The 16,580-nt window shown below is 50.6% G+C and overlaps 1 protein-coding gene across 4 annotated transcripts in view; it reads left to right on the forward strand.

Annotated features, from left to right (window-relative positions):
• The window catches only part of NHSL1 (NHS like 1), a 374,547-nt gene that overhangs the window by 172,817 nt on the left and 185,150 nt on the right, over positions 1–16,580 (forward strand). The window contains exon 1 of one of the 4 annotated variants that reach the window (XM_029596470.1): positions 8,336–9,104. The exons of the other annotated variants lie outside the window; for them this stretch is intronic. Within the exon in view, the coding sequence (XP_029452330.1) occupies positions 8,897–9,104 (208 nt within the window). The 5' untranslated portion in view covers positions 8,336–8,896. Of the gene's footprint in view, positions 1–8,335; positions 9,105–16,580 lie in introns of those variants that run through there. 4 annotated transcript variants of the gene reach the window in all.

The following is a 16,580-nucleotide window of genomic DNA, read 5'->3' on the forward strand; positions in this document are numbered from 1 at the left end:
GGAAAGCTGGACTCTTCCATGCTGAGCAGGATGGATTGGCTACTCTCTTTCTTTCATTTATTGATTGATTTATTGATTTTATTTGATTTATTGATTTTATTGATATTTTGCTTTTCAGGCATTGTGGGTGCTTCCCTGTCCCCAGCGGGCTTGTAATCGAACAGGCCAGTGCAATAAAGTGCATCCAGCCCAGTGCCTGGGTTTACTTGCAGCTGGGCCCGTGTTTTGGACACCCAATAATAGCGTCCGACGCAGCAAGGAGATTAGTGCGTCTAAAAAAAAAAAAAACGCACGCCCTTCCCAAACCGTATCGGATAGTGCCCATCGCATTTTAAGACATTTACTATTACCACCCGATGCAGGAAAGGGCACCCAACGCACACTGTTTTACCCGGAAACTTAACTCCAGGTGGAGTGAAGCTTGCAATCAAGGGCTCATGAGAAACATAAAAATAAAATGTGGTCCTTGTAAGGTAGGGTTGTTTAGAGAGATTAGATTAAGTTATTTGGGGGTTAGAACAAAAAAATAAAAATGTATATAGGGATTAGTGGCATGGAGCATGATTGAGGATGCTCAATCATGCCTTAAAAAAAACCTTAAAATCACACCTTAAAACACCTTTAAAAAACACCTTAAAAAAAACAAAACATGGGTGATTCCTTTACTTTTGGTAAACAGGCATTGCAGATTTCTGTAACTTCATGTACGTGATGCACTTTTGTTAGGATCGTACAGTTTAGAAGTCCATGTGCCCGATCCTGAGTGCCAGAGATGCACGTTTCTCCCTAGCACACCCCTTTTTGTTTGCCACCTCCATTTCTTTCTCGTTAGAATATTGCACGGGGTGCTGAATGTGAGCTCTCGTTTTTTTTGCGTTAGGCTTATTGCATCGGCCTCTCAGTTTGTACCTGAGGCAATGTGATTTGAACTCTGGCTTCCATGGTTGGCAGCCCTACTGCTCTAACCACTAGCGTACCGCTTTCTAATGGAGAGACCCGTGTCTAGTGGGCATGATAAGACACGCAAGGGGGTTTCTTAACTAGTTTCACAAGGGCTTACAGGCATAGCGGGATATTAACAAAACAGGGTCGCCAGCATTTAATGGAGCACCTGGCTGTACTGGAAAGAGACTGCAATTGTCTGGGTTTCTTTGTAACGATAATGGAAAGTTTTAGGAAAACTTGCCAAAGAAGCCACCGGCAAGATTTGGTAGCTGCATTCTGAAACCACAAAAAAAAAAACCCAGAACATCAGCATCTCCTTCAGGGGTTACTTGCATCTTGGTTCTTGTCTTGAACTTACAGAAGAGACTGTACCTAGCTCTGCTAGGGTGAAGACCCTTGCTCTGGCTTAAAAGCTAAGCGGGGCTGACCCTAGGAGGTGTGGGGCCTCCTCCATCCTCAAAACCTCAAAGAGCAAGGGAGAGCAGGTGCCTCCTGACCTGGCAGCGAGCGAAGTCAGGGCCAGGCCTGCCACGGCACTGTGGGATGTGGTTCCAGTCACCTCCAGTGCCCTTTCCCCTGAAGGATGGCTCCCATGCCGACTTCTCGAGGTGCCTCAGCTCTAGAGCAGACCCTTCCCAGGTGGAAAACGTTGGGGTTTCCATACCTGTGCAGGTTCTAAGCAGGTCCCTTGGTTTTTCTCTCTAGAGGTCCCTGGTGTCCGCTCTAATGCATCCTCCTCCTATGTGCCTTCCTTCCCTGGCCCTTCTCCAGGAAGGCGCCCTCCGGCTCCTCAGATCAGACCACCAAAGGAAATGCAATCCCTTCCTTCCTAGAGGCAATTCTGAGGTGGTTTGGCAATGGGGGGCCCTTTGGCTCACACTTCAGTACCTAAGGAAAATAAAACCAGGCCCACCAAGAGCTCTGCCTAATTTGCCTCCCCTTAACCTCTTGTCAGAGCATCTGGCTTAGTGTCCGGGCCTCTGTCAAACACTTCTTTTCCCCTACCTGGGGTTTGTGTCTCCCTCCCTTCCGGTCAGCAGCTTTGGGGAGGTTTCTCTCTCTCCTGTCAGGTATGGGAGCTCCTGTGGCGCTTCCTCTTTTTCTCCATGGTGGGGAAGGCCTGATTCTGGAGGGTCGTGGTGCGAGTGTTGGAACCCCAGGTCTTCTCTTCTTCCTGGGCCTCCTCTCCGGGACAACCATTTCAACTTTTTATTATTATTATTATTATTATTATTATTTTTATTTATTAGTCTGGTTTCTTTCTATCCCTGGAGTTGTTCCATCTCTTTGTATGCACGCTGACTCCTTTGTGTGCGGCCTTTTCCGGTTTGAGGCACACAGACCCCCGCCTCCCCCACTGTGCTCTACCCCGATTGCCTGCCCCATCCCCACCCAACCTATTTCCTGTCTCACCCCCCCCCCCTTTCGCTGGTCACCGGTTGAAGCTTGGGGACTTTAAACCAGGGACCCGGAAGTTTTCTAATTCTTGGCGCAGAATCTGCCCCGGAGCTGCCAGAGACGAGGCCTCCAGGGTGTGCTCCGAGTCTGGTGTCACACTGAAATCAGCTTTGTGTCTCCCCAGCACTCATCCATCTGCTCCTCATACACAGCGATGGGCAGCAGGGACCCCCCCCCCTGTATTGGGGGGGGGGGCAGTATCCTGCCACTCCAAGGGAACCGATCTCTGTCCGTGGCTGCCGCTGCTTGACGATAGGCCACAAACTTGCAGCAAGCAGTGGGAAATAACGTACTGAAGAGGCCTTCGTTTATAAATGAAAAGGTGCTGCATTTCTTCAGAGGGCTGTCAGGAGGTGGGGTATTTTTTTTTTTTTTGTGCGCCCTACAAATGCAGTGATCTTCCCTAGAATGCAGGATAATCGCCACCTGCTCCTGCCTTAGCTAAGGCCGCTTCCTGGGCCTTTGCGGTCCTGAGTCTGGAAGGGGATCCTGCAAGGAGCTTTTCTTTCTCTGCCCACAGCTTTTGGCGTGGCGGTCGCAAGCAGCATCGCTGCTCAGAGTTTCAGGAACATCCTTTTGTTGATCCCTCAGATTAGTTGGGGGACCAGAGGCGTAAGTGCTTCAGCAGACACACAGCATCTGGATCCCCTACCCCCCCTCCGGCTCCAGCTTCACTGGTGTTGCAGGGGGGGGGGGGAGGGAGGGAGCAGAGAGCGTACAGTGCTGGAATAGCCGAGGGCACGTCTCCGGGGAATAATCTTACTGCAGCTGCTATTATACTGTCAAATAACAGGATTTTCAGCTTTGTCTTCCCCAGATTCTGTTTCTTTCTTAATTGCTACTTGCAATCCTAGCTTCTGACTTCCAGCATTTGATAGCCTGATGCAAGTAAAGATTTCCATGGGAGGGTGAATTTGCACTGTCTGAAAGCACCAGGGTGGTGGTGAATTATTATTTTTTTTTTTTAACTGTCGCTGGAGTTGGTTTCAATCTGCCATCTTTGTTAAAATAAATGAGAAGAAGAAGAAGAGAAAACCGTTTTAGAGACTTAATATTAAGGGGCCTATTCACTCAACTTCACAAGCACTGACGTGGCTGTAAATAGCCACCTTGTAAATTGTTAGCACTTTCACTGGTCACGTGCGGGTTGAAGCATCAGTGTAAGAATTCCCTGGGCATTAAGGTGAATGAATTCTGCAACCAGCCTACGTTTTTGGTGCACCATTCACTAACAGACCCACGTCACCGCTTACAAGAGGGAAATGGCTCCCAAAATTCCACCTCATCTCGGCCGTCTTCTCAGCTGCCAGTGGGAAGCAGTGGCTAACAGTTCTGCAGAGGAGAGGAGGCTGCACTCTTGTTTTCTACGTATTTTAAAAGCCCTACTAAGATCTCTGCAGCGTAGCGTATACCGATCCCTGCTCCCTGGAGCTCACCGTCTGGTCAAGACCAACATACGCGACAAGAATTCTGTGAGAAATGTGTTTATCGTAGGTAAGTGCTTAAAATTAAAAGCCGTCTCAGATAGTTGAGTTTTTCCCACGGCAAGGTGGTGGTGTGGGTTCAGGAACCCATTCTGGTAGAGGGCAGAAGGCTGGCACAGGGGGTGGTGAAATAGATGTGGGCAAGGCTGACGCGGCGAGCAGGGGCGCAGGAGTGTAGGAAGTGTGGCAGTAGGTCAGGTGACTGGCCAGAGGACACCACACCACGCGTGTTACCCAGGAAGGCCTCAGAAAATACCGCACACCCAAGAATAATGAACACAAGAAATCTCATTTTAAAAAAAACAACCTATGAGCAAACATTACAGATCACATAATATGAAGGAAAACTATTTAGAAATAGCCCAAAGGAGCTATTTCTAGTGCACAGCTTAAAAAGAAAGCTGCCAGTCTTTGGGGAAAAGCTATATAGGCGGGACACTGTCCTAACATGCAATGGTCAGAGGGGGACAGAGCAGTCCAGAATTTGCAGGCCAAGGATGGGCAGCAGGACCCGGTCAACTGGAACACCTCTGGCTATGGAGATGTCACACGCAGGATCAGTGGTCACTGAAGCGCTCATCCGCCGGCTCCTTGTTGCTTTCCTTTTTATGGTGACCTTGGTAGAGGAAGTGTTGCTCCTGCAGCTTTGGGGCCCTTTACCCAGGTCCTCCCCTCCCCCCGAGCCTGAACTCCACGCTGGCTGCGGTGGGGCACGGCAGTGCCCGTTCTGGACGCTGTCGCAGCGCGCCTCAGAGTGTGAGCTGTGAGTGAGGGGTCAGGGCGACGTGGCCTTTGTCCAGGAGTGGAGGCGATAAGAGCCCCGTGCTTTGCAGATTTTGCACACGGTCATCCGGATACTGAATTGTCTTGGTGCTGGATGCGCAGCTCCTTGCCCTAGGTCTGTGAGGCTTTTACACAGACCAATTCAGTTCAATCTCTGCTGGCCCAGGGTAGCCGGGTGGTTTCCTGGTTGGCTTGGTTGAAAAAGTGGAGGCCGACTGGGGGCCCTGGACCTTGGAGAGTCCTGGGAATGGTGCCGGCCTCTCTCTACTGCTTCAGCCTGCGCCTGCTGCCCCCCCATTGCTGCCAGGCCTGCAGGGATCTGCCTCCTTAAACACCGGTTTCTCCGGCGGTCTTGAGTTTAGCCTGTGCCCCTGCTGTTTTTGCAAGTGATCCGGAGGTGTGGAAGCTGAGGCGGCAGACGCTGGTGATGCCACAGGTCAAGTCTCGCTTAAGGCTAGTCTGCTCCCGAACCCCCCCATGCAGATCTGTACAAGGAAGGAAAGGAGGAGGTAACGGGGCCCCCTGCATTCCCAGTACAGCGAGTGCTTATCTAGTGGCACAGCACAGGCCGGACATGCATTTTAAATCAGGGAGGGGGAAGCTGTCTCTATGAGTACCCTCTATTGCCTCAGGTGCAAACGTAAGACTGTAGGCCCTCTGGGGATAGGGAAATACCTACAGTACCTGAATGTAATCCGTTTTGAAGAGCTGAAAAAAGTGCGAAAAGCGAAACATAAAAACCTAAAAATAAATAAATCTAAAAAAAAAATAGTGATTAAATACCCATTCATCTGGCTATACGGCAGCGGTGATCCCGCCAGACAGCTGGATAAGGATGGACGTAGCCATCCATCTGGCAGCTGCTTCCCACTGCCAGGTAGCCAGATACGTCGGTACTTATCTGGCTAGGTGGCAGTGGCAGTGGTGGCCATTTAACCACCCAGCCATTCCCCCCCACCTTCAGTTATTTTTTCTACAGCGCTGGAAACTTAACTCCAGCCTTGACCCAGGCGTTAGGTTTCCAGCGCTGAAAAAAAATCTTAATGCGCTCATTTGCGTGGGATTTCCATGCAAGGGCGCTAAGTTTAACTCTCCTTGAGGTAAGCGCATTTTCTGCGCGCAAAACTCCTTCCTGCCCTGGGAGTCAAGTTTTGCCCGCAGAAAAGGCGCGCGCAAAACTCCTTCCTGCCCTGGGAGTCAAGTTTTGCCCGCAGAAAAGGCGCGCGCAAATTCAGGCTAAAAGGCGTGTTCCACTGATCATAGCTTTCTGCATCGGCTCCCGTCGCCCCTTGGAGGGAACTGCACATCCCAGCCAGTCCTCCCATGAGGGAGCTGAGGCACAGTTTCTGTATTGTGCTCTGCTGAATGTGGCAGGACATCACCCAGCTGGTGACCTTGGTAGAGCAAGCTTTCCAGACTTTTTGCTTTGCTACATTGGACCTTCTTGTGGACTCCTTGGCATAGAAGATGTCACATTTTTGTCACCCCCCCCCACTTGTAGGGCACTGTCCAAGCTTTGAGCACTGTGAGGAAGGAGAAACGGGGGTGTTCTGTAGTCTGGTATGCCCACTACCTGCTCCTCCACCCCCACCCGTGCTTTGCTGACCCCCTCTCATGCCCATTCCTCTCTGCTCCTTCCCCACTTCTCCCCTGCTTCTGGTCCTCCTCCCAATACTAGCTGCACCCACTCCTCTTCCTAACCATTCTCGTAGCCTCATGCACTCCCTCGCGCGCCTGCTCTCACCCACATCCCTCATCGCTGGTGCATTGCATGTGACCCACACTTAGGCACTCTCCTGCCATTCAGACTCGGATGATTGCTGCTCAGACAGGGGCAAACAGATTCACACAGCATAGCCACTCAGTGGATATGAGAAAGGGATAGGCAGAGGGGGTAACAAGGCACAGAAAAGACACCACGCTCCAAAGTGACCAAGTAGCAACCTTTAACAAAGCCTCCAATCCTTAGTCCAGTAACTCGTCCTTGCTCCTCTCGATATTCACCCCAGGAGTGCGTGCAAAGCAGCCTATTTTATGTTGCCAGGCGTGAGGATCCGGTCACAAGATGTGTGGTTACTCAGCTGTGGCAGGAGGGATCTGTGAACACCTGAATACTATTGCACAGTCTTTTTTTTTGTTGATTTGTTTGTTTAATTCCAGGCAAAGCTGTGCGCAGTTGCAGTGACTTAGACGTAAAAGGTTTACGTGGAGGCCTGTATAGCTTTACTGAATGGTGCCTGAACTCAGCTTGGTGTTCACTGTGGGCCCTGCTTGTTCTTGTAAATTGGCTTTAGCTGCACTGCTAGGGCCGGGTCAGTGTTGTGCCGGCTCCGTGGTCCGTGCCGATCCTACCCAGCTAACAGCTGAGGCCACAAAGAGCGGCAATGGTGCAGAACCTGATCCTTCCTTTTCTTTGCCTCGGCCTGAGCCGGCATTTTGCGTCAAGGCCTGGACTTTGGTTTCTCTAGGCCTATGCCAGCAGTGTTCATTCTGCAACAAATGTGTGTGACTGAAGGGCCTGTTTTTATTTAGTTTCAGACTCGGCCATTTTTCTCCTCCTCTCAGCTTCCATCTCGCTCAAGCCCAGTGCGGGGATCTGGCATAATGAGCCTTCCTTTACGGCCAGCAGGTGTTATAACTCCTGCCAGCTTACCTTAGTTCAGTCACCGCAGAGACCACGGTTGGCCAGGGGCCATGCATTAGGGGCCCCTTCCAGAACCCTGCAGTCTTGGGCCTTAAGTACTGCCACTAGGTGTCGCCCTCGTCCGATGACAGAGACTCCTCTGAGCTGGGAGTTTGAACCCAAGTCCAGACCCATGGAAGTGGCCTCGCTGCCGCTGAGCCTCTACACCAGCTCTCCTAGTGCTTTATGCATCCAGCTCAGTCCTGTGCACCCAAGGGTGAGCTGAAGCAGTAAACTTCCAGCTTTGCAAATCCCCTGGCCCTACTTAAGAGTTGCGCCTGTATAGCCACGATGCCTTTTCTGCTGCAGCCTGATTGTACAACTCCATACAGAAGCCTCCTTCAGTTTTACTCCTTGGTGGAACATTTAACAGTAATAAACTTAAACTCATTATTGTTGGTTTTAAACAGCTCTGCGGGGCCTCTCAGCCACTTTTCTTGGTCACTGTGCGCACCCTTGGCGCCTAGAGCTCGCAGCGGGGGCTGGAAGCTGGAGCGGCTTTGCTGCCGGAGCTGTTAAAACCTTGGGCCTTGTGGGTGTGCATTACCTCACAGCGAGAGCTTTCCATTTAAACCCGGCCTCGTCAATTATTTACCAAGGCCGGCACTTGGCCTGCCCATTGTGCAGTGTTTGCAAGGGCCAAAGGTCCTGGCACTGCGGCTGGCTGCTTCCCGGCGGAAGCCGATGCGGCCTTCCTGCTCTCTCGTTTTGAAACCCTTCAGCCCCCCCCATCCCAGACCATCCGGCTTTCCCTTCCTTAGTTTCCGGGTTTGTTTTGCATTTTCAGCAGGTTTGCATGGGGGCTGGTTTGTGTTTCCATCTGAGAGTCTCTCCTGAGGTGAATGTGCTGTGTGTGTTACAGACACTCCCGCTCCTCCCCGCCTCCATGCAGCCAGGCTGCGGGCAGAGGTTGAAAGTTGGAGGCTGGGTGGAGAGGGAGGAGCCTGCCCGGCTCGCTCTCTCTCTCTATTGTCATCCTGCCTGCCGGAGCCGATCGGATTTCCCAGGGCCGTTCCCATAGCATCGCCCGGCCGCAGCCCGCTCTCCTGTGCGAGGCGATGCCTTGCAGAAAAGGCGGCTGCGGGGACTGGGAAATCCGAGCCCTACCGGCGCTTGCCGCGGGAATCCCGGCTCGGGACGAGGAGGAGCAGGAGGAGGCAGAGAGTGGATTGACGGCGGCAGGTTTGCGGAAGCCCCGGGAGGTGCACGAGCGCACAGGTGCATCTCGCGCAGCGGGGGCTGCCTTCAGCTGTGCTTGGAGCTGCATCTTTACACAATTCGCACGCCCCTTTGCCAGGATTAGTTGCTCTTTTTAAATTTTTTATTTTTTATTTTTATGTTTTGCTTGGCATTTTGAGAAATTTGCCAAAAAAAAAAAAAGCCCAACAAAAAGCAATAATAAAGGAAAACTACCCTAGAGCCCATTAGGCTGAAGTGTCAGGTGGCAGACTCCGCACGGCGCTCTCCCCCCCCCCCGGGCTGCGGGGTGGAGGGCACGAGCCGATCTCCTGCGAGCACGAGGAGCTGCTGAAGCGGAGCCGCGATGAAGAGGGAGTGCGCCTCGGGCTCCCTCCGGGTGAAGCGCAACGCCGGGTCCCTCTCGCGCGCCGTGAGTTGGATCAACTTCGCCTCCCTGTCCCGCCAGACCAAGAGGCTGTTCCGCAGCGACGGCGAGCTCTCGGCGATCTGCGGGCAGCAGACGGAAGGCGCGGACGACGAGAACTGGACCTACAAAAGCGGCTGCGAAAAAGGTGATTCTGCTTTTTCTTTTTGACTCTTCGCGTGGTTGTTGTTGACCCAATATTTAACCCGTCCCATGCCCACTTGTTGCACGCATGCCATTCACGAGAGCAGGCAGGCAGCGTGCAAGCCTGGTGCCAGGGATGCTGTAAAGTGAGACCGAGGAGAAGATGGTGGAAGCCCCTGGACCCCTTCTGATTGCCCCATGGAGAATTGTTGGCAGTTAGCATTAAGTGGATGTTGAGAAAGAGGGAAAGTTACTTGGATTTGGAATTTTTTTTGGATTTAAATCCGAGCTGAAGGTGAATTACAAGTTCAGATAATAGTTGGTTTGCAATCTTAAGGGCCTGATTTACTAGGGGTTCGTCCCCGTCCCCCCCCCATCCCATCCCCCATAGACACAGAATAGGAGAAGAGCCTTGAGTGACTCGTGCCCTGGGTTTGTACTTGAGGCAGTGGACAGAGGCAGTGACTTGCCCAGGGTCGGGAGGAGCATCAGCCTTGGCTTCTCTGGCTCTCATCCCGCTCCTTTAACCACTAGGCCACTCCTGTTTAAGGTTAGCATCCGTTTCATTAAGTGGTGGAAAAGTAGCGGGTGATCCCACCCTTCGCAGGTATGCATGTGTGGAAAGGTCCGGTTGGGATGCCCTGCAGTGGTCAGTGCTTCCCGGCACCAGCTCCACCTCAGCCGTCAGACCCGTGCACTCACACTCACTGCTTGAATCCGTCGCCCACCTCTGGGTGCCTCGCAGGGAGGAGCATGGTTAGGCACTGAATTAGTTGAATATTGCTGGGTAGGAATGATTTGTTACAATGTTTCCCCCAGCTGAGGCGCTTGCAGGGGGGAGGGAGTGTCATGAGATGAAATCTCATTGTGCTCACTCAGCCAGGAAAATGAAAAATATAGCGAGGCGACAGCCTGTAAATTTATTTAATGCCGGCAGCATAGCACGGGCACAGAGCACACAGATGGCTTTTGGTTTCTTCTCAGGATCCACCACTCACCGCATGACCTTGCACAAGTCACTTAACCCCCCTGTGCTCATTTTACATCGGGGGGAGGGGTTGCATAAATATTTAACCCATACAAATTAGTTTGAGTGGCTGGCACTATATGAATAACGTGAGCCCCGCAAAATGCAAGAAATCCAACCAGCTAGTAAAAAGAGACCTAAAATAAATAAGGAGCTAGCTATGTGTATAAATTTAGTACTGTTTAAAGAAGGGACGCTATATGTGGAAAAACTCTGAAGTCGCAGGCCTTCTGTAAACAGTACTAAATTTATTTTGCTGTATGAATGATGGATATCATTATTTATTCAACAGAGAGAATCTCACTTGCAGCATTAGAGGTCTAAAGCGTGTGGTGCATTTCTTTGGAAGTTGCCTTGCAGTGGTTTCTGTGATTTTTTTTTTTTCTTTGTGAAAAATTTGAGTGGATTGTGAACTTAAGTGATTTAAACCTAACAGTAGACTGAAAAAACAACAAGCAGAGTTAATTCTAAATGTCATCTTTCTGGGTTTTTTTTTAAATTCTAGTCCCAGTCTATGTGCTTCATTACCTCCAGGCAGGTTTGGAAATGTCCAGATGAGACTTAATAAGTAACATCTGCTCAGAGTAGTGGAGATGGACCCTGAACTTTGCAAAATCTCTTATATAAATCATTTTTTTTTAAGTTTATGAAGAATCAAACATTTTTCAGTTGAGTTTAGTTTTCATCTTCATAATTGTCTTAATTGCTTTTTACGAAGTTTACATAAATTACTTAATGCAGCGGCAGCCATTATTATCCTAGTGTAACACTGAGGCTCCGGAAGAGCTTGTTGTACTTGCTATGGATCTTACTGCCCATGTGACTTGGGCACACACCACCTACCTGTTAGCATTGACTCTGAACTCTGTTGCAGTGCGTTCCTTGAGCATTGATCGCTTTGAAAAAAACCAAAACGTTTTCTCTGTCCTTTACCTTATAATAAGCATTTTCCCAGTTTATCGTTAGTACCAGTTCATTTTCTCATTGCATTGCAGTTGGTGTGGTCTTTGACTTTATGTGCAGCATAATTAGGGTTTTTTTTTGTTTCAATTATAAAGACATAGTTAAACTGGTAAACATTATTTAACTTTGCACAAGTTAGAATAATTCAGCAAGTATTCATGAATTGATAATGGACGGAAGGGAACAGACTGATTAACCTCTAGCAGTGCAGGGAGTGGTCAGGCAGAACGATGTATCTTCAGATCTGGGTTCAAATCTCAGCACGCTGGCTGAGGAATGGATTTAATCTGGCTATTCCAAGTCATGATGCATCCTATAACCCTCCTACAGCTCCTGCTCAGGAAATATCCTGAGCTGGGTTAGTGGTGAATCCTGGAGGACACTGAGGGGGGAATGGCTTTCTGACAGTTCTTCCTTAGCTCAGTTGACCTCATTCCTTGGGTTTGGAAGACTTTTGTCAGTGGATCACAGGTTGATGTGCCAATAGAAAAAGCCAAATAGCCAGGTTTAAGTGTGGGTTTTTAAAATTATGGGACATTATTGGATTTATATCTGTACTTTAAACGCATCAGTAGAGTTATGTTTTTACATTACTCAGAATAAAAGTAGCTTTTTTTTTTTAACATTTGGACTCCTTTCAGTTTATGTGGTAGGCCCCATGTTTTTCCTGCTGCTATTCCAGGGCAAGTACCAAACACTGGAACCAAAATGTTAGAAATTTTGGTTTTAGCCGGTCTCATTAGACACCCCCCCCCCCCCCCCCAAATGAACTGTCACAAAATCCCCAGTGACGTCGTCATGGTGGTCATTGAACTCAAAATGACAAACACCACCACAGATGTCCTCAAAACAAGCACACGCGTTCCAGTTTCGTTGGTGTTGGATGTCTCCTGTGCTGATAACCCGCTCAGCCGGGTGGTGTTCCAGCGTGGCAGGCTCTTCACGTGTTGCACTGACGTGGCCGCCAGAGCCAAGCCTGCTGGTCCCCCCTCCGTGACCGGCCCCGGGCTTCGGGGCACTGAGCAGGGTTACAGAAGGGTGCGTCCGCGAACTGACGTGCAGAAGCAATTCTGGTAAGGTGGGAGATGGGGGGGGGGGGGGGGGGGGGGGAAAATACACGGAGTCCGTGATCCAGAGCAGCCGCTCTCCCAACAGATACCGCGCGTGTCCCCCCCATCGAGACTGGCGTTTTTCATCACCGGCATGGAAAGGTTTTCGCGAAAGGTGCGCCGGGTCCCTTTAAATCTGGGCTTGCTTCTCAGAGCAGTGCCCTCGCAAGCAAACAGGCCTGTGGGCTTCCCAGCCTGTCCCTTATAAAGAGGAGACCACCATGTAATCGGCGCCTTTCATGCAGGTAAAAGTTTTGGAAGGTTGCAAATTGTTCAGCTCTGTTTGAGTGGGGGAAGGAAAAAGAGAGAGAGAGAGGCAGCTCGGCCTTTCTCACACTTCCCTGCTTAGTTGTAGGTGAGGGAAGAGCTGGAACTCCAGAAGTGCTCGATCTTGGGGCTTTTGTAGCTCTTTTTGTGTTCATTTAAATCTGCCTTTTGTCTCTGGACTGACATGTTCCCCTGTTTAAACTGGCAACCCCATTGTGCCCCAAAGAATGCCTGAAGATCCCGATTGTGGGTGCCCCTGGCTGTAGGAAAGTCCGTCCCCCCCCCCCCCCCCCCCCCCCCGGGCCTGCTTCTCGTGCGCTCAGACGCAGCCAGCGGGAGGAAGGAGCCGGTTAATAATGAAGCTGTTCCTCAGGCAGCGTCTCCTGCTGCGAGGGGGGCTTGGGAAGGGAGCGGGGAGCGGCTGGGCTGGAATAGGATGGCGTGCATGCTGCTGGTGGTGCTGGTGTATGTTACCTACCTACAGACTTGAATTATTGAAAGGCCCGTTCAGGTGCGTTTAAAAACGGCAGCTCTGGCCTAGACTGTTCAGGTGCTTTCTTCAAGTTCCATCTCATACTTGTATCGCCTGCCTTTGATACCCCAAAAGGGATCGCAAGCAGTTTTTTACATCATTAAAAAAAAAATAATAATAAAATACATCTAAGCAATACGAGCGAGGGAGGAATCGAGATGGCAGCAATAGCTGCTTGCTTTTTGTGTTTTGTCTCTGAGATGTTCTTTAGTTACGATGCCTCTCAGGAGGAAGGGTCCCCTGAGACTGTTCCTTCCCCCTCGAACCAGCAGCCCAGTGTGCTTCGGATCAGTCGGTGAGATGTGGTGAATTGCCGGGGTTCGAGGGTCCCTGCGGCAGGGAGAAGCAAGCCCCTTCCTCCCGAGACGGCCTGCGGCACCGGAGCTCTCGTCGCCAGGGCCGTGGCAGAGTGGTGGATGTGGCTGTGACTCGTAAGGGGCAGGGGGGGTGAGACCCGGTTGGAAATGCCCGCAGGAAGGAGCTGTGGGGGCTAGTGACAGCGGGTTTTTTTCTTGCCTTGGCAATTTTTGAATTCCAGCCGGGTGACCCATCCAAGCCTGGAGTAAGCCCTCACTGCCGCTGGTAAGACCCTCGGATTTCTCTCTCGATTTACATCTGGACGGTGCTATTTCTGACCGTGCCTTAGATGTAGGGCTTTTGCTTGAAGGTGTTTCGGAGGTGTGCAAAGCTCGGTCTGGAGCTATTGGGGTCCTGGAAAGGGGGGGGGGGGGGGGGGGAGGGAAGGTTGAAGTTATGTCATCGGAAATTCAAGGAATTCAGCAATCCGACTTTGATCCAAGGATAAAAACTGAATTTAAATCTGCAGATTTTAAATTTTCCAAATATGTCTAGCTGCTCACCTCAAGATTTGCTGAATAAAGTCTTCTTTTTACCCTCTGTAACAGATTCAGTGTGCCCTCCTTCCATGGTAGCGAAGAGTGCCCGAAACGCTGCTCTCACCCGGGGGGGAAGGCGACGGGCCTTCTCAGGCACCTGAAAAAGAAAACTAGCACCCCCAGCCGACGAGTAGACTAAATTCCCCACCATACCAGCAGTAGTACAATCCCTTCCCCCTCCCCCCCAACCCAGCAACAGCTCCTCCAAAGCCCGCACGAGAATACCCCAAACCCCCAGCCTGCCCAAGATATCCCCAAGGAGCACTCCAAGGGGGGTGGTCCCTTTTTTAAAAAGCCTCGGCTGAAGAAAACGGCCAATGAAATGCAAATGAAATACAGTCTACAGCTTCTCCACACCCGCAGAGGGGTGAAGACCCGAGCCGACTGGCCTTTTAATATTTAATTTAAGGAAAGGCACCCCCCCACCTTGCTCTGTATACATCGTCAATAAAAATTTGAAATTGTTTGACTAGAACACCCCCTCCAAAACAACCAAACAAATATGAGGCCATAAAGCAATAGAAAAGGTTATCCTAGCAGGCTGAGCTTCCTGTCCTGGAGTGTGGGACTTCCCATTAAATCTCAAGCCTCCTTTCCGGTAGGGATGAGCATCACTGGGGCAGATCCGTTCTGCAGATGTTCTGTTACTTCCCTTTTTATTTTTATTTTTTTGAGTCTCGTTCCCAGGTCTCCCTCCTTGTTTGCTACGGGATATATTTTATTTATACACTTTGTGACATAAAAGAATGGATCTTGCATTATGGCGAACGCCCTTCTGTTTTAAATCCCCTCCTATTTGTCGCCTGTCCGTGCTGTATTCCTGCTCTGCACCCATGGGTGTGCAGCACCCTGATTTGCTTGCATTCATAATGGTGAGAACGGCTCGGGTCAGGGGTGGGGGGGAGCAGTTAAACAGGTTAAACATGTAATCTTTCCCGGCCAATGAGACAAACGTCTGAATGAAATTGTGGGATCCTAATGATGTTGCTTGTGTTAACTGCCAGCGTTTTAGGAAAGGGCAGCACTGCTGCTCTGAGGCGATTTGGACGTTTGCATAAGGGGAGTTATCTGTTGAATGGGGAGCGGATTAAGGGCCCCCTGTGGATGGGGGCAGCTCCACAGGTTGCCAGTATGGGAGGGGGGAGAAGGGTGCAAGGTGGGATCCGGATCAGGGACCTAGCGTTGCCCGCTGAGTGAAACCCCTGCCCACCCTGGTCCCGACGCATTGTTTGTTTTTTTTTCCGTGATTCATTCTTATCGCTCGGCAGCTGCCAAGGAGCAAAAATATTTTCCAGTCTGAATTAAGCAGAGCAAGAGCTCCTAGAGGAGGCGTAAAGCTGATGCGATCAGTGAATTCAGCTCTCCTTAGGGCCTGGTGCTATTAATTGCTGTTTTATGGAGTTGTTTATGCACTTAACTGCGTGTGTGCTCACCCCAGTGAGCCAGGTCGCTGCAGACCCATGCCTACGACAGTGAAAGGAATACGGACTTACAGTCGGTAATAGGAGATTATTTATTTTGAATGATTTTATTTAGATTTGGCGCGCGCATTTTCATCGCTAGCTCAAGACAAGTCATATTCAGGTAGCCTGTCCCCAGAGGACTTGCAATTTGTTTGTACATGAGTTAACGGAGGGTGAAGTGACCCGTCCAAGGTGGCAAGAAGCATTGATGGGCGAGCCGGAGTTGCACTGCCCAGTTGTCTCGGAGTGGGGAATCCGCTGGATAGGAGATTTCCCCAGTGTAGGAGCAGGGCCGGAATCTAGGGCAAAGCGGGACAGGCTCTTCCACCTGACCAGTCACCTCCCGCGGGTTGCGCCCTTAGGTTCTGGTGGCTGGCAGGACAAGCTGGGTTTAAAGGCAAGGCAGGTGCTGGAGACAATGCAGGCACAGGCAATAAGACAGGAACTGGTGGCTCAGGGTGGAACCAAAGGCACAGGCGGGTACTGAAGGTAGGCAGGGGATGGGAGACAGGGATTGGACCTGGAGGCAAGACCTGGGACTGGAAACAGGGACTGAAATTGGAAGCCCACAAGGAGTAGAGGCCACAAGGAGGACCAAGAGAATAGAGCAAGGAAGGTTCAAACATAGGAAACTAATGCAAAGCAAGGTATATGTAAGACCAGACAGAGGAAAAACAGACAAGGAAGCCCAAGCAGGCTGCAAAGCAAGGCTAGTAGGCCCAAAGGCCACATGGCTGGGCAAAGGAGGCCACAGGACAAGGCAGGAAGGTCAGAGAGGCCACAAGGCTAGGTGCAACAAGAAGGTCACAGGGGCCTTACAGAAAGAAAGCAAGAAAAGTTGGACCAATGCAAAGAGCTAAGGTGACTTGATGAAGAGGCATCAAGTTGAGGGAGAGGCAGGGCTGAATAGGGCTGACCCTGCTGCATCATGGGAACATGAAGATGGTGGCTAGCACAGGAGAGAGGGTGGCTCCGTGAGGACCTCTGCTGGCTCCGTGAGGGTCAGTTTTCTGGTTTGCTTGCCCACTACTGGAACCGCGAAGCCCCACACCCTTTCCTTTTATATTCTACGTTAATTCAGTCTTAGAAATGAGTTTGTAGTGCATATAAAATGGCTCGGCACATGCATAACTAATAATGTTCGTACATTATTGAGAGGTTACGGCACCTTATTCCCCTGAGCCCTGTTCAGACTTTCTTGTGTTAGTGCAGAAGGACCAACG

The sequence above is a fragment of the Rhinatrema bivittatum genome, chromosome 3 (assembly GCF_901001135.1).
Source record: "Rhinatrema bivittatum chromosome 3, aRhiBiv1.1, whole genome shotgun sequence".
NCBI classification, from domain to species: domain Eukaryota; kingdom Metazoa; phylum Chordata; class Amphibia; order Gymnophiona; family Rhinatrematidae; genus Rhinatrema; species Rhinatrema bivittatum.